The 18,127-nt window shown below is 47.2% G+C and overlaps 2 protein-coding genes across 2 annotated transcripts; one reads left to right on the forward strand and one right to left on the reverse strand.

Moving 5' to 3' along the window:
* Positions 1–5,706: 5,706 nt before the first annotated feature.
* THITE_53229 (uncharacterized protein) lies at positions 5,707–5,973 on the forward strand (the record flags this gene model as incomplete). The annotated part of the gene is made up of 1 exon (XM_003653811.1): positions 5,707–5,973. A coding segment is annotated over one exon (267 nt), but the record flags the coding sequence as incomplete, so codon positions are not given.
* Positions 5,974–14,862: 8,889 nt separating this feature from the next.
* On the reverse strand, positions 14,863–16,070 carry THITE_2116407 (uncharacterized protein). The gene is made up of 2 exons (XM_003653812.1): positions 15,597–16,070; positions 14,863–15,531 (listed from the first exon to the last, which is right to left on the reverse strand). Exons 1-2 carry the CDS (start codon positions 15,984–15,986, stop codon positions 15,019–15,021), a joined length of 903 nt encoding a protein of 300 aa, XP_003653860.1. The 5' UTR covers positions 15,987–16,070; the 3' UTR covers positions 14,863–15,018.
* Positions 16,071–18,127: the final 2,057 nt, after the last annotated feature.

Genomic DNA, 18,127 nt, shown 5'->3' on the forward strand with positions numbered 1-18,127 from the left:
AGGGATTAATAGCGGTTACCTACTAGACGTTGTAGGTAACCTCGAAGTCTTTAATAAACTTAAGTATCTACTATATATCTCTATAGACATTGGCGTTTATAAAGCTTAAATCTATCTAGCTTCTAACTCCTTATAAATACTTAGTACTAGAATAATAGTAGCTAGGTTATAAACTAGTTCGTTATAGATTATATACTCCGAAGCTTACTCCTTTATAAAGGAGCATTATCTACTTTAGGCGTTGCTCTATACAACTTGCTAGGTGTAACTCGTAATATCTCCCAATCCGAACTTAGCTCCCCTCAACGGGAAGCGAATAGGTTCAAATCGTTAGTAGGCACTACTTGTTATACGTAGATGGTGCTCAGTGACTATCTAGCGGTAAACGTATAAGGGTAAGAAAGATCAATGCCTCTTAGCCTCGTTAGCTAATGAGGCGGTACTCCTGAACACTAGTATATGTTATAAAAGTATGTTGATATAGTCTACTGTTCTACGAAGGGGTTGCGGGCGAGGTTCCCTTTTTTAAGGGAACGCTCGTCACCCCTGACTGTGGTATAGTCATAGGTGCCCTTGCCACAGTTGCGTATAACAGCTAGGTATAGTTAGTAAAGCCGTATATATACTCGACGAAGCTAGGTATAATCGACGAAGCTATATATATAGTTCATTGAGCTAGGTACAGTTAGCGAAGCCCTAGACATAGTTAACGAAGCTACGTATACACTATATATACAGTTACTTAGTAGCGTTCGACGAATATACTATAGTAGCGGTGGCGGCAACGTTGCAAATACCCTTATTAAGATAGTAGGATATAAGCTCCTAAACCAAGTTAGCGATTGTTCGACAGGACCTACGGATATACAGCTATAGACGTATAGATAGCTTAGCGGTAAAGCGGCCAACTTATAGAAAATAGATAGAAGTAGATAGTTGTAGATACCTTAATATTGTAATACTACTTATATAATTTAGTAGATCGTCGGTTCAATTCAAAAGACTTAAAGATCTTATATTTTAAGAAGGTTGTCGATTCGAAGGCTCAAAGATCTTATATTCAATTCAAGAAGGTCGCTAATTTGATTTAAAAGGCTCAACTATATATATATATACACACATATATATACAAGGCTAAGGTAGAGGAATAAAGATATAGGCAGGCCACTTCGGTAAAACGACTAATAACTACCGCCCTATAGACGTTTCCCTTTGGGCTAGAGTATAAGGGGATAGGTAGTAGTCGCAATAATAGTAGCGCCAAACCTTTTGCTCTCCTAGATATAGAAAATAGATGAGAGTTAAAGACCATTGGCTAGGCAATAGACGATCTTGCGATAATAGCTATAGTATTAAGCTTCTTTTTCTTAGCTAGCTAGGGGGTTGTTATATACATATAGCCTACTACGTCACTCACCGCCTAGCAAATCACCTCCAAAGTTGCCTACCCGCCTACCAAATTATAGAAAAATTTAAATCGCACCTACTTTGAATACAACGCTACAGCTATATACACATCAATTGACAATATCTACACAAGCAGTTCAATTACACAGTTATATTAAGATATCTGTCGGTTCAATTGTATATATAACACAGGTAAGTCCTCGCCCTTTAGCCTATTCTATTAGCATTGCTAACCGCCCTATAGAGCCTCAATCAGTATAGAGATCATTGTACCTAGCGGTATACCTCTGCCTCCGCCTCCGCTAGGCGATAGCGTTCAGCAACCGCCTCTAGATACACCTAACCTTCTAGGACATACTTAGCAATGTTGTAAATACAAAAGAGACCTTCTAATTACACAGTTCGTCGGCAAACGCAACCTAACAGTAAACTATATAGACTACTATAACATAGCTATAAACTAAGTCAGTCGTCGTTACCCTATTATAGATACTTAGCTATATCTAATCTAACTATATCCTAGAAAGTACGTTCTAGTCGAGCAATTAGTTTTATCGCTAAGGTCGCTAGTACCATCTCTAGTAAACGTACTGTCGATAATACTGACTTCTCTTTGCTAAAGAAAATATATATTAACAGCCATTAGCCTAGGCCCTATATTCCTATTCAAGAGATCTTCGTATAGCTAGAGTCTCTAGCAATGTCTCCGCCTAGCCTAGCAGTTCAATCTAACAGCATTAAGTCTATAATCGTAGTAGGCTCTCCTCGCCCTTCTATTATCAACGGTTTATAGCCGCTACCTCCTATCATCGGCTAGTATCTATTAGAGATCGTCCTAGGTCACTATCAATATATAATAGTTGGCCTATAGGTTAGAATAGCAGTTGGTCAACAGCTAGGTTAGGAACACTAGCCTACCGAACATCAATTATAGCTATATACAATAACTAGGGAGTTTAATCGCTACCTATATACTCTTGTCGCCTAGCCGCCATTCCTATACTAGCCACAGCTATAGCTATATACTCCCTACCATATTCAGAACTTCTTCTTATAGACAACATCAATAGTTGTATAATATATACCTCGCTTCCTTCGCTAAGGTCAGACCTCCTAAGATTCGCCAACTATAGCTATAGCGCGTTAGCAACTTATAACAATCGAATATAATTATCGTATATATCACCGCTATAGGGAGGCTCCCTCTACTACGCCACTACTTACAAAGCTAGTTCGCTATACCTAAGGTAAGGATCTATTCTAGCTAATAGCTAGCACTCCCTTCTAGCTAATAGCTAGCGCTCCTCTCTAGCCAATAGCTAGCACTCCCTTCTAGCCAATAGATCCCAGCCCTATAGCTAGTACTCCTAGCTTACCTATAGCTACGAGAGCCCTAAATAATAATCCTTACATTATTTATAACGCTTATAGTATAGTATACCCTCTATAGCTCGTTAATACCGCTATTAGCTTCTATTTTTACTATACTAATATAAGTTAGGAGCAAGATCTGTTAGGTCAATATAAGGTCTACTTCTACTATACGACCTCGCAGCTCTAAAGAAAATTCTTTAATATATAAAGAAAGGAGCAAGAGATATACCGACAATGCCTTATAGATATCTAAGATCTATAGCGAGCGTTATAGGCCTCAACTAGCAGCCTAGGCTCATTACCTAAGATATTGTCTTCTAGCAATCTATTCGCTAGCAGTAGCTCTATACCTACATTATCTCGTAAGTTACCCGCCCTCCGCTATAGCCTAGTTCGTCAAAGCTAGACACCATATATAGCGAGAGCTCTATCGGCAAGCTAGTTAGTCGAGCCTACGCCTACGCCTACGCCCAAGCCTACGCCTAAGCCAGTTCCAGATCCTACTTTCGATAACGATCTAAAAGCAGATACATTAACAATAGAAGACTATGTTCTTCTCCAGAGGTTCAAGACCAAACTAGCCAAAGATAACATATTCGAATACTCTATATATAAGGAGCATTAGTTCGATATCAAGCTCTAAGATAGTATCTATACTAGCTATATCTTATACAATAGGGCGAAACGCCCCAAGGAGCCCCTTTTCTTCTTAGCCAACAACGATCTTAACTTCAGCGATATACTAAACAACTTACCAAAGTTATCACAGATCGAAGAACAGTTGATCGCCTATATACATATCTATATAGAGGTCTTCTTATACTATAGCCAACAGTATAAGTATTGTAGCTATATTATCAACTTCCTTCGCAATATTAACAAGGTTTATAGCCAGCTCCCCTATCTTCCCTAAGAACTTAATATTATTATTCTATAGCCTACTAACTTCAACTAACAACTATACATTCTCTATCAATTCCACTACAACTTTTACATCAAGTAGTCCAATATCTAAGTATAGCTAGAGTTCTTAGTAGCAAATTACCCTGCCTACTACAACATTGTTATAAACGAAAAGCGGCTAAGTCAGCTACTAAACGACGAAAGCGTCATTAGCAAGTTCCTAGTTAAAGATATTGACCTAGTAGATATCTAAGAAGTAGTTGACGAAGCTAACAACAAGTCACACCTCGTCGACGAGAGCGCTATACCCAACATAGTAGCGGAGGAGGCGAACCTAGACCAATTATATAAGCAGATATACTTATATTATCTATCGCAATATCCTAAGTAGCTACCTTTACAGCTATATATCGAAATAGGCAATATCCACTAAATACCGTTAAATAAGTTCAACTACTTATAGCTATTGCTATCGTAGACGTTCCCTACCCTCTTCTCCTATAGATAGGCTAAGTTCATATCCCCCTAGATAAGGTCCATTATATACAACGACTATATCCGACATACTATACAGTACCAGGATAGCCGTTTTATACAATACCCTTACTTCTAGTTTATAGCGTTCAATATATAGATATAAAGCATCGTCAACGCTAAGAGCTCCTACTTTATAAAGTATATAAACTAGAACTATATAGACCTTAATAAGCTACGCCTTACATTCAAATATAACACTCCTAAAGCGCAACGCCTACTCAACTCTATCGTCAAGTATATAGATACTCTATATAGCATATATACTTTCTAGACTAGCTATAGCTACTAGCTAAATACCCACGTTTATACCCTTGGTATACTTACACTATTTATTCCGTTTAGCCTAACAGATCTACACTAGGACAGTCTAGCCTATTATATACTACACTACAAAGAGTAGAAGCAAGCCTCTAATCTATAGCGTATATATATTATATATAAGAACCTCTACAACAACCTTTATATCGCTATATACTACTTCTTCTAGCGGTACAACCTGTTCTAGGAGTATATACTTATATCTAAATTCAATATCGTCGACTACTAGGATCGCTATAAGTAGTAGGCCTATAGCAGTTCTACAACTATAGCCTATACTAGTACGCTAGCGCTACAATGCTAGAGCTATAGACCCTAGAGGGCTAGCAAGCCTTTTATAAACGATAGGGCTATTATATTACCGCTATTAACCTAGAGCTAGCCTATATTATAGCATAGGGCAAGGCTAACGTTCTAATAGCTATACTATTTAAGAACAAATAGCCTACCTTCGATATACTATCCTAGGTTATCAACTATATACAACGGCATACCTGCTCTAAGGTATACTATATATAGCGCTATAGGATGCTTGATAGCTAGCTGTCTAACTAGCTAATATACCACTTCCATTACCCTCGCCCTCAACACTAGGAGCCTATTATTACAAAAGACTTCAACCCTAGCTTCTATATATTCGATAGCGTATATAACAATATATAGTTGAATAGCTATAACTAGACTATATTACTTAGCTAGCTAGCGAATATAGACGTTAGCCCTTACACCAACGTCGATGCTATACTCAACTACGTTACCAAATACTACTCTAAGGGTAAGACGAAGAGCAAATCCTACTTAGAGCTATTATATAAGATTATATCCTAGCTCGCTAGCTACAACCCTATTGTTTCCTTCGCTATAAAGCTAATAAACAAATTGATTTCTAAATGGAACTAGTCTACTTAGAAAGTAGTATACCTCCTAATGCATCTTCTATTCTAGGAAGGCTCGTAGATAGTATATACTATAGATTGTCGCCTAATCAACCATTAGAATATAGCAACTATAATCAACCTAGAGAACTAGGTACTACAGGTACGCTCGTAGTATTAGAAGTATCTTAGCTACAACGAAGTATAGGAAGACCTTACCTACTTCAACTTCCTTAGCAATATCGACTAAAGCTATAGCCAATACCGCTAGCGGTATATCACCTATACTAAGCCTCGTATACTCAACTACTTCCCCCAATATAAACCAAATCTAGTAGGTGACCAATATAAGGACTTCTACTATATCAAGCTAATACTAAGCTATATATATCGTAATCCCAATAAGCTCAAGACTATAGATAACATAGTCTTTAAGAAATATAGCGAAGCTTATATATATTGTCTCAATATCTACAAGCATCCTAACAACTACTACAATAAGGTCGTTGTTCCTAACCTAGACAAAGAGTTCAAAGAGGGTCTAAACAAGGAGCTATAGCTATAGAACTAGGAGGAGCTAGCGGCTACACTTCCTAACCGCCTAGTTAAGACAGAGGAGATTAATATCCTAGGCAACCGTAATATCGACTTAATATATTTATAGGAGCTATATATTAGGCGTTATCCTAAGCTTAAGGATACTACAACTAAGTTCTAGAAGCTAAAGAAGGCTAACTATCGTATTAACGAGGATAATAACGAAGATAACAATATAGAGGAACTCCTAGATATAGACCTAGATACCCTTAATATAGAGTAGTATATCATCTTCGACATATTCGTTAGCTATTATAAAGCGTACCTATATAGTAAGAACATAGATCCTATACTCCTATAGGTCAACAGCTATAGTAGTATAGACAAGTCGTATATCATCTATCTCCTATCTACCTAGCTCGATCAACTAGCCTACACTTATAGCAAGCCTTCTCTAATAGTCTATACCACTCCTATAGACATAGTAGCGAACAACATTAATAGCAGTACCCTCTACTCGCTATTACAGCTACTAGTCAACAAGAAGGGCGAGATCAATATACTTAACGCCACTAAGTTAAGCAACCTATAGGCTAATCTTAAGCAATACTAGTACTTCATTATCGATAAGAAGTCTATAATTAGCTTATATATACTTATAGCGATTAGCGTCTAAATAGACGAGGTTTAGCCTCGCTACTATAACAAGCCATTTAGCAACCAATATATAATACTGATCAGTAACTTCTTCTAACTGCCTCCTATTGCTAAGAAGCTATTGTTTACTAATACTATAAACCTAAACGCTATTGAAATAGTTAGCTACAACGCCTATCTAGCGTTCAATCGTACTATTAAGCTCAAAGAGGTTATAAGGTAATAGGGCGCCAAGTAGGTGGCGTTCCAAGATATATTAGAGGGCCTACAATACAACAACCTAACTATATAGCAATAGCACTTACTTTCGACCTACATTCAGTCGGCTCTATCGATATAAAAGGTAGCAAGCTTTAACGACGTACTCCGAATCTATCTACACAACTCTACTATCAACGACTACAACCTTATATATCTTAAAGGCTTAAACCGCCTATACTACTCAGCTATTACCAACAACACTAGGCCCTAGGCGAGCGAAGTAGAGGCTACCAACACTAGCAACCTATATAAGAAGATCCTACTTGTACTAGGCATACAAATAATATTAATAGAGAATATCTAGACCAACGCCAGCCTCGTTAACGGTGCTATCGGTATAATCTATAACTTTATATAGAAGACTAGTACCAACCTAAGAGCTAAGCCCCCTTTTGTTATACTAGTCAAGTTCGATAGTTACTCCAGTCCTCCCTACTTTAGAGGCTAGCCTAATCTAGCCAATATAGTCCCCGTCTTCTAGTCTTATTGTAACTTCTTATATAGCTATTCTACCTATACCTATATATAATTCCCTCTAACGATTGTATATACCATTATAGTATATAAGTCTTAAGGCACAACGCTCAACAAGGCTATACTCAATATCTTAGACAAGGACTTCTAGCCTAGGCTTATATATATAGCGGTTAGCTACGTTAAGTCTTTATAAAGCGTTATATTTAATACCGCCTTTGACCTCTCTACTCTAAGGGTAATAGCCAACACTAACAACGTCGTATAAACGGAAGATACCGCCTAGCACCTACCTTAGTATATTAAGCTACAGGATCTTATATAGGCCAATCCTCCTATATAGGAAGATTTCAATAAAAATATCTATAGCGCTATACTATAGGAAGGCTCGCTAGCCCTAGAGGCAATAGCGGAGGAAGACATCTACAATACCTAGATCTATAGCAACAGCTAGACTACCTAGAGTATATAAAAGGCTAGCTAGTACAAAAGTACAAAGATACGTTCCACTAATAGGAGTAGGAGCGGGTACCAATATACAAGATAGTGTAGAACAGCTAGCTAGGCAGCCTCTTTAAAGTCCTAGAGCATCCGACCCAACTGTACTTTATCGCTACTACGTCGTATTATATTTAAAGCCGCTATATATTCGATATAGCCGTCATTTTCTAAAGCCGCTGTATATATTATATATTCGATAGCTCTGCTATATAAATAGATCTCTATTCTATATAGTTTTAGCTCTATATTACAGCTCTATATTATAGCTCTATATATACAGCTCTATATATACAGTTTATTTGGTTTAGTACAAGACACTGGACTATAAGACAGGAAGTAGTAAGCAGGTAGGCGGGCCGAGCCGCTATACCGACGACCAGGCCGAGCTAGCCCAGACTATACCATCGCTAGGAAGCAATCCGACCGAGCCAGCGCCGTAAGCCGAGACGACGTCAGCCGTCGTAGGCTTCAGCGCAGCCGGTCGGATTGCCCAGCGTAGCCGATCGGATAGGCGGCTAGCTAGCTCGGGCGGTCGTCGGCTACGGTAGGCAGCGGTGGCGGCATCGGCTCCGGCCCTGGCCCTGGCCCCGGCCCTGCCAAGCTTCGCTTCACCACTTACTGTGGCGCGGCACAGTCAAGGGTCTTGTACCGCATTGACCTCCTCGCCCTGTAATCAAAATACACTGATTAGGCGCACTAAGGGAGCTGAGCATACGCCTCAGGATGGGCAAGGAACGAATATGCAAGCCGAGGATCGGAGGTAGGCCGTTGGGCATCATTGCAGGACGATGAGAAGGCGAATCGGGAGCTAAGAAGGGAGAGATCAGGAGGGTAGGTTTTGCAGGCATTGGAGAAGGCCATAGTTCAATGCAACGACCTCGCCCCCCTACTCATATACTATCTTGTAGCGTATGCTCTGCCCGTGTCTGGCTCGTAGTCCGGCATTTCAATGTATACCCCCTTCCTTTGGGAGCCCCCGTTCTAATAGTGTTCTACTATAATAATAGTGTACTTTCCTTGTAAACGGCTGCTAAGCCCATCCCTGCATTAACTTCTACATACCTCAACGTAGGAGCTACGAGCTGTTCCACACATCGTGTACGCCCAATGTAGGCCCAACTCGCGTCCTGGGTGGAAACAAAGAAAAGGGAGACACTATAGACACCACACAGACGGTGTGCCGTAGCTGTGATGAGGTTCGGTGAGCTCATTCATGCCTCGATTTGTTGTCTCTGGCGGCGCCATTGCCCGAGGGTTAACTCTTGACTTACCTTAGCCCTCCAGGCTTCCCACAGACGGCAGGCAACCGGACGGCTCTCGCGCGAAGGTGAACTAGCTATTCATGCTACAGAATTGCAGAACCGGCCCGATCCGGGGGGTCACGCCCCGGGTGATATAAGCTTGTGGTACCGGTGAATTCACATCGGATGAGAACCGGTCCTCGAAAAAAGAGGAAGGGAATTCTTCGGGGTCGCGACCACGCCGCATTGATTAGTGGAGTACACATGTTCTATTACATTTCTTACAACAAAGCCAGGCCGAGATCCTCGCCGCCTTTTGTTCTCTCTTTCCTTTGTTGGTACATGATTGTCTGTAGAAATTAAGGAGGATAACATCTCTATCGAAGCTCTAAGTCTGGCCGACACATGACGGGCGTCAACCAGCCGGGAAAAAATGCAACTGATATGCGACATGCTAGCAACAGTCCCGCGCGGCAAAATCAAGACGAAACCCGCAAGCTCACTCGGCGAATCCGCTAGCAAATGATGGAAGTCTAAAGCGTAGCATCAACACAGCACAAAATGCTTTGGACATCCTAGCCCCGGACGGCCCAGCGGAGAAGCCTCTTGGCCCGGCCGGCGAATGAACCCGGAAGGTTAGGGGGTGTAATGGTATTGGGAACCCGTGCACGACATGCACCGGCAGCGCAGTCATCGTTCGTCCAGGCGATCCGTATATCGTCGGCCCACCAGATCCGCGGCTCTCCACGTACCGCGAGGGTGATGTTGACCGCTGTCAGATTGGCGAATGACGGGGCGGCTGCGGCGTCCAGGCTTTCGTGCTTGAGCTTGCAGCTAGTTCGCTCTGGACAGGCCGCGATTTCAAAAGTTGTAGTCCCCTGGACGATATCCTCGACACCATTCCACTGCAAGCCCGTCATCCGGAAGACGCAGGGAGCATCTGTGGAATCGCATCCCAAACTGATTCCCTGAAAGTCGAAGCGGAAGCACGATTCCTCGCGCAAATGCGCAAGCCCGATTTGCGCGGCCGCCGAAGAGGAAAGATTGTGCTCCAACATCTGGGACCCGGATGACGGAACGTACTTCACTACGGATGGCGGTACGACATGGAATCCGCTGGAGAACGAGAAGCGGTGGTACGGAGACGGGACCGACCGCGATGGGACGGTGTGTGCATCAGCCTTGTGACCGACCACTCCTGTTGGTATGTCGTCGAACTAGGGAACGGTTAGCTCACAATACGGGAAGCACAGTTATCGGAGACGTACGTGGAGGCCAACCACACCGCGATCTCCGGCCCCACCGCAGGCTGTAAGTAGAGCCCTGGGGAAGACTCCCGGGGTTGTTGTTGGGCTTAGGACGAGCGACAGGGCCGTGGTATTGACGAATGTGCTGGGTGCTGAAGCTGTCTGATTGATGACTGAGGTGGGAGATAAACCAGTGGTAACAGCCGCGGTTGTGCTGTGCAGTGTGACACCGGGACTGACATGGGTCGGCAATCCAAAAGACGTCGGCGCAGCAGCCGTGGTGTTGGGATAAGCCGTGGCTACCGGCGTTGTCACATTCACGAGGCTGGCTGATACGCTGGGGGGCTGGGCAGCAGCTGTGGTATTGGGGAAGCTTGTCGGCAACTGAGCGGTTGAATTGGCAGGTGCGGGCAACAGGCTAGACGTGAGTGTCGCCGTCGTGGTATTGAAGAACACCGTGGATCCCGAGATTGCTTCCGTGGTAAGAGTGGGTGACAAGGTGAGGACATTGCTGTTGCTGTTGAAAGGAACAGTCGAGTTGGCGGAGGTGGGTAATGCAGCAGGAGTTGATGTAACGCTGAGGAACGGTGTCGGCGTTGAAGTTGTCCCGTTGACGCTGGTGCGCGACGCCCCAGACGGCGTTAGGGAGGCGCTGGTGCTGTTGGGAAATACCGTGGGTACAGCAGGGGTGGCAGTCGTCGCAGCAACAATTGGAGTAGTGCTCCCGGTGCCATTAGGGGGGGTTGAAACGGGATTGCTAACGGTGAAGGACACAAATGTTGTGCTGCGCACTGTTGAGCTGTCCTCGGTGGTGGGCAGCGGGCCGGCAGAGGATGTAGCCGTGCTGTTCACGACGTTCGGCGGCGGACTTCCGGAGGGGTTAGGCACTCCGCTGCTTGTGAACGCCGAGGTTGTGGAATTCACCCATATTGGAGACTGGCTGGCTGGGCTCGAGTAGGATCCCGTGGTCAGAAGACTCGGGACAGATGACCCAACAGTCGGAAGCAACGTGGTTGATCCGTGACCAGGCCCCGTCACGACCGTGGCGTTTGGCTGGGTGGTTGAAGACAGGGACGTGGTGAAGTTACCGGTTAGGCCAGCGCTCATGCTGGTGGGCACAGAGCCGTAGCCGCCCGAAGTGGAAGGCGGCACTGTCTGCGACAGCGGCAAGCCGGTATTGCTATGCGTGGTGGAATTCGGCGCCGAGACAGAAGTAGTGGGTGTCGGGGACGGCATCCCATAACCGCTGTCAGTAGTGGTGGTTCGTTGGGGCGGTATCCCGTAACCGCTGTCAGTAGTGGTGGTTCGCGGGGACGGCATTCCATAACCGCTGTCTGATGAGAAGACATAACCACCATATGAACTGGTCGCAATGAAAACCGAACTGTCAGGGACGGCATGAGCGTGGTGATGGAAGTCAGTCTGGGGCGTATGGCCCATGTCGGGTGACTCCGTGGATTCAAGGATGCTGCCGGTCAGGGTCTCCGTGAGCGCGGTGAAAGACGGACATGAGTCGGACTGGGAGCATGAGCTGGATTCAGTTATCCCGAGCAACGTGCTTGCATCTGGCCCAGGTGACAAAGTTGTCACGGAGAACAGGGGTACAGCCGCTGTGCTGAAGGAAACAGAACCATCGGATGTGCGGTAGCCGGTGCTGTGCGCCGAGCAGGAGGTGTTAAGCGCAGGCGAAGTCCCGGTGGTGAGCGCTGTGGTCGAGCCAGGTTGGGATGTTACCACAGGACCAGCCGATGACAACGCCGACACGGAGGTAACGGGCGGCAGTATTGTAATAGTCTGAGTCAATGGCGCAGGGGCAGCCGCCGTGTCGCTGCTGCCTGGGCTCAAACCGACGGGGGTTGAAGGAGAGGCAGTGCCAAGCACACCGGACGCAGCCGAAGTACCCAACGGCGCAACAGCCGGTGTGTCCGTCGCGGCGATTGAGCCTTGACCGTAGGCATCGGAAGCCGTGGAAGTGGCTATCACTGGCGTGCTCGGGACGGTCGAGTTCTGGTTTGCCGGGAAAGTGGAGCTGGTGGCATCGGGGAGCTCCATGGTAGTCTCGATGACCGAGGAGGCGCCGTACCCGACAGAAACTGTTTTGGTGAGAGTGACCTCAGAGGCGACCACGGTTGAAGCGGATGGGGCAAGAGTCGGGGAGATCGCAGTGACTGTTACTGCAGTGGACTGATCAACGCTAGAAATTGGCAGCGCGCTGTCGCCGGTGGCAATCGAGTACATGCCCGAATCAGCCGCGGAGCCGGAGCTGCTCGTCTGAGTAACGGTTGGGCCAGTCGGGGACTGAATCGTGTAGGTGACGGTATACGATGAGGCAGAACCCGATTGCCCCGTCAGAGTGTATGTCACCGAAACAACTGATATCGTTGGGCCGGCAGAAGAGACCGGCGCCGAGCTGACGGGCGACGACGGGGTAGGTGCAAAAGAGGGCCCCGTCCCTGTGACCGTGACTGTCTTCGTGCATCTGCTGGCTCGGCTGCTCTGCTGACCTACCGACGTATGCGGGCACGTCGAGTTGAGTCCCACCACTGAAGACGGCGCGGATGCGCTAACAGCGCTTGCCGCCTGAGTGGCTGAGGTGACTGGGACCGAGGAAGGCGTGCCAACGGTAGGCCAAAGTGGGGCGGACACCGAGTAAGAAGGGATAGTTACGGTGTAGACCACGGTGGCAGTGTTGCCCTCGCCGTCGGGGACCGTGACCGTATAGACGGAGGTGACATCGCTCCTGGAGGCGCTCGGGACTGCCCAGGTGGCGGTCGATTGAACAGTTGGAGAAGACGTGGCAGGCGTACGAGCGCCAGAGGTCGCCGAGTCCCAGGGAACGGCTTGCGTGACCACTGACCTCGAGGCCGAAGCAGTCACCAATGGGACAGTATCCTCGGTAGACGAGACGTGAGCGGTATCAGAAAAGATGGTGATCTCTGTGGCGGTCTGCGGACGAGATGTGGAGACGCAGGTTGTGTTTTGAGCAACCGACGGGCCCTTCGACGCGGACGAGCAGGACGACGACCCAGAAGTAGAGTGAGCGGACGGAGGGACAAGAGATGACACATTCGCGGTGTTTGGAGTAGGGAGGACGCCGGCGGTTGCGGAGGAGGAGCAAGTGGTGATGTGCGTGACGGTGACTGTGACTACATTGGGAATGGGAGAGGACTCGAGTGTTCCTGTGACCTGTTCCGAAGCCGTACGGGTGCAGGTCGAGTTGGTGATGGTCGTGGTGCGCTGTTCGACAACCGAGGTAGTGCAGATAGGAGTGTGAACAGCCGTAGTTGTCTGCTCGACACTGGGCCTTGAGCAGGTGGACTCAAAGACATCGTCGCTGCCTGCGAATCAGTCAAAGGGCCTCCAGCGGTGGGCTAGAGACTCGTGCGGTTGAGCGAATGCTTACAGGCGCGGGACCGCTGCAGCAGAGGCAAGCTTGACCACCCCGACCAGGGCACCAACACATAGTTTGAGACGCATCGGGTGTCCTCTGCCCGCTGGACGCGGTGTTCAATGAGGTTCCTCGAGTCGTCCTGCTACGGCTGCCTCGAAACACAGGTAGGAAAACGGTGAGGGAACAACGAGCCGCCGGTGGCTGGCAAACGAGCGGAACACTGGAAATCAACGAACGAATGGATCAAGCCGTGTCGATCGACGAGGCCGAGGATGCGCCCCTTGGTGATAGGAAAGACAGAGTGAGGTGGCGAGAAAGATTGGTGTGCAGGGAGAAAAGATTGTGCGGTTCTGGAAACGCACAAAGTCGAAGGGGCCTCGAGCACGACGGGAGGGAGGGAAGGAGCAGCCAAGATCTCTTGGGGGCTGTTCATGATGGCAACATTCGAGGCCAGGAGCTCTCTACCACGGCAGGAGCGGGCCCTTCACGGCCTCCGAGAGCATTGCTTGCGGAAGGAGCGGACGGAAGGTCTGACGATCGACGGGTGACGTCGGGAACCCGATTCCATCTTTGGCATCTTTTCCAAGTGAAAGCTGAGAGTCCACCTATGGTGTCGGCCACCAGAACCCGACTGGATGATGGGGATTCTGCGCCGATTAAAAGCCGGACGATGGCCTACCTCACCGAATCCGCAAACAAAATCCCGGTCTGCTCGGTTCTTCCCCAGGCTGATGGGTGGTTCTTTCCTTCGAAGCCGAGGGAACCCGGAAATCGGGACCGATTCCCCAACGATGGCCTCAGGCCGCGTCAATGCCGCCCCGCCATGGGATGAGCAATCAGGACAATCTACCCGGAGGGCAGTGAGCCTCATTCGCCGTTGTGTCGCACCTGCCTCGGGCAAACGGCCTGCTCGGACCGTTTTTTGACTGCGATGCGCCAGATCAAAATTGCTCAGGCAGCAGCATGCGATGGCCCAAGCGACACCCGCAACAAGGGGCACTCCTCAGATGAGGCCCGTCCACCTTCATCCAGCGATAAGAGGTAGGCAGGCAGATGCCAATGTGGCGTCCCCTTTTTCATGTTTCGCCACCCCTGGATTCTGCCGGACCCTCAGCCACCCTCCAGCCCGGATAGGTCCCTGGCAGTCTGGAATGGCAAGCAGGTACTGTGCGGCAGGCAACGAGGGAGAACGGACTGCCGTTCCCGCACACGGACAGCGGCGGGCGGGCGGGCGTGTGAGAGACAACGAACAGAAAAAGGAGCCAAACATCTTATGTAGTCATCGCATCATTAGCTCAAACTTGGTCCTCATACACCGGCCCGTCTTCTTCATCATAGACGCGGTCCTCATGGGAGATTGGTCGCCCAACCCGTATCCTCGCATTCCCTTCCATCTTGGCAACCCACATGGCGGCGCCAGCAGCCGTAGTCAGCAAGAAAAAGAAGCTCAAGATAGGCACGAGCTCCAAGATCATCGCGACGGTCCCAAACCAAAGGTATTCCCACCGTCTCGCCTTGAGTTCCCGTTTTATCTGCTTTTTGTCCAGCCCCCTGAGCTTGAACCATCTGTGATGCGACAGCTTGCCGAGGCGCGAGCCGGTGATCATGATGAAGGCGGGCGTGCCGACGAAGGGGACCAGATTCAGCGGCAGAAAGACGATCAGCTCGATGATCTGGACCAGGCTCCATGGCTGGTATTCGGCGCGGCTGGTCGGCTTGCCCAGCATTCGGACGGCGTTGGGGGCTTCGAGGAAGAGGACGCGGTGGGGCACGATGAGGTCGATGAGCTCGTGGTTGATCAGGGTGGCCTGGCGAGCAGCGTGTTAGGGACATACACTCCGCAGGCCATGGCGGAAGAAGGAGGGCGACTTACATCAAAGATATCCACACGGCACTCGTCGACGAAAAAGCCCTCGAATAGCCCCTGAATAATCACCAGCCCCTCCCCGAGCACCAGCACCGTGGTGTTGATCAATGCGCCGGCGCGGCCTTGAAAGATGAGGAGGAATAAGAACTGCGGCAAGAAGGTAAACGTGAAGAGCAGAAAATAGACCAGAAAGGAGATGATGGATAGGGGAAGCAGGCGGCCGACGAAGAGCGGGTAGAACTCGGGATGTCGCAGGAAGTACCAGATACCGCGAATCGGGTAGGCGGCCGAAGTCAGCGCGCGAACGACGTGGCTGGCGATGCCCTGGACTGGTCGCAGGAGAGCTGCGCGAAGGCGGACGGCGCCGCTGCTCGGTGGTGGTTGCGAAGTAGGCATGGCGGATGCCGCGATGTTGAATTCTGCACGGGCTTCGCGGTGATGGAGTGGAGGACCATCTCCGAAATCCCGACTGGCAACGTCATCACAGAAAGAACTGGTGGGGGTAATTCAGGGTTAGGGTTCTCAACGTGGTCGGACGAGGGCAAGATAGAAAAACCTCCTGCCTTGCAACATGCTTCAAACCAGTAAGTCACTTCTCAACCAAGACCAGCTTCTAAGTATGCTGCATAATTGAGTCGCGGCCTAACTGTGTCAGGCTTCATGTCAGAACCGTAAGTTGAGACGCACCCACTTGGAGTGCATCGTGCAATTTATTCGCGGAATAATTAACGTTGTTTCTCTTGAGGAAAAAGGCAGGGTAAGGGCCAGGCAACAGCCAACAAGGCGCTCTCTAAGCCTGGAATTTATGGCCCGTCCAGCGACCGGAGTTCGAATTGCCTGTCCCAGCTCCGGCGCCATATGGGAAAACTTGTGTCCGCAGCGTGTTAGCATCACTCACGACCAACGAAAGCCGCATCTCACGACTTGAAGCCGACAGGGAAAAAATGGGACTGAGAGCACTGCATATTCATCACCAAGAGAGTGGCCTGCCAAACAACGGGCTCCGCCCTTCCCAAATGCGCCGCGACGCCCCCCACCAGCCCTCCTAGTTCTGGGTGTGGAAGTCTCAGAACATAATGGGATCAGCGACAATGATTGCGGGATGGCGATTGTGCGAGCGCTTCAGCGAGGTGAACTTAAACCTGGAAGGATCCCAGGTGGAGAAGACGGGGATGTTGTGCAAGACGAAGTCTTGGTTGCCCCCTTCAGAGGATATCTTCAAAGCCGAGGCGCTGACATCGCTGCACCGTTTCCGCCGACTGCCCGCGCCGGGGCCCAAGGTCGATATGCGGGCAAACGCTTTGCTCTTTATGCCAATGCCAGTGTGAAAATTTGGCTAATGTCAGGTGCGAGATGTCGTAGGTGACCTCGAGCTCGTGCACAGCCCCACGGCGCTAGCGTGCACAACGCGCTTGCTTGCCCAGCTGTCACATCAGGGGTAAAGGGCTCAGAGCTTGGCATAACGTACTGGCCATGGTTTCCCCACTCCTAGATATATATATACCACGCTCTGTTCAGTCTTTAGCTTTCCTTTATACTAGAACAACGTACTCTTTTTATATTCCAATGCTCTACTACGATCCTACTATTATATCTATACCTTATAGCTTGCTATAGTGTATCAATTATAAGCCTAGACGCTTTATAATTATATATAGTAAATAACCTATAGTAAGCTCTCTCTTTCTCTCTTTTTTTCTTATATTCTATATCTCAATATAACGACTACTGAGAGTAACTTAACTATTATACTCTAGTCTTATATAAATTAGACTAAATAGTTTATAGAGCTTAAGATCTTAGCTCTAAGTAATAGTATCTAGGATAAATATAATCTAGATACTCCTAATAACCCTTAGGATAAACGACTAAAAGTCTCTATAGAGGAAAACGCGATTAAAGAGCTTTATAAGAAGTATACTAAGGTATTAGATATTCCTCTAGAGTAAATAGGAGCTCCTATTGAATAAGAGGTTACTACTAAGCTTAAAGCTATATATAAGGACTACCTTATAATCTCTACTATCTAAGAAAGTAAGGTTAAGTCGTATTTACTTATTAACTAATAGATTATATACTCTATCTACTAGCTTCTACTCAACGCTATATATATTGCTATCTCAAATACTAGCTTTAGTAGCCTCTAGGCCTTTATCTATAAGCTCTATGAATAGCTTATACCTATTAATACTCTTATAGAAGATATAGCTACTTATTAATATATAACGATACTATAAGAAGCTTATAGAGTAGGTATTAATCTATATAAGTAGTACCACTTTTAGAATAAAGTATACTTATATATAAAGAGCTTTAATATCCCTAAGGTTATTAGACTTAGAGCTTCTAAGTACTTTATTAAGGTAGTTGGTTACTAAATCGCCCTAGACTAGACTTACTACTAGCTCTCTAAAATCAAGGTACTTAAAGTTAAAAGGCGTCTAATTCCTACTCTTAATAAACTAGGCGTTTACCTTAGTATTTAGATCGACAATACCTACTCTAAAGGGCTTAGCTATAGCGTATTTACCTTTTTA

This window comes from Thermothielavioides terrestris, chromosome 3 (genome assembly GCF_000226115.1).
Source record: "Thermothielavioides terrestris NRRL 8126 chromosome 3, complete sequence".
Classification (NCBI taxonomy): Eukaryota; Fungi; Ascomycota; class Sordariomycetes; order Sordariales; family Chaetomiaceae; genus Thermothielavioides; species Thermothielavioides terrestris.

What these genes read in the sequence shown, in the direction of transcription:
- THITE_2116407 (XM_003653812.1), bottom strand. Translation starts at nt 15,986, where the DNA reads ATGCCTACTTCGCAACCACCACCGAGCAGCGGCGCCGTCCGCCTTCGC. An exon ending in GCCGTGTGGATATCTTTGAT is followed by an intron (nt 15,532 to 15,596) that starts GTAAGTCGCCCT and finishes GCTGCTCGCCAG; the next exon opens with GCCACCCTGATCAACCACGA.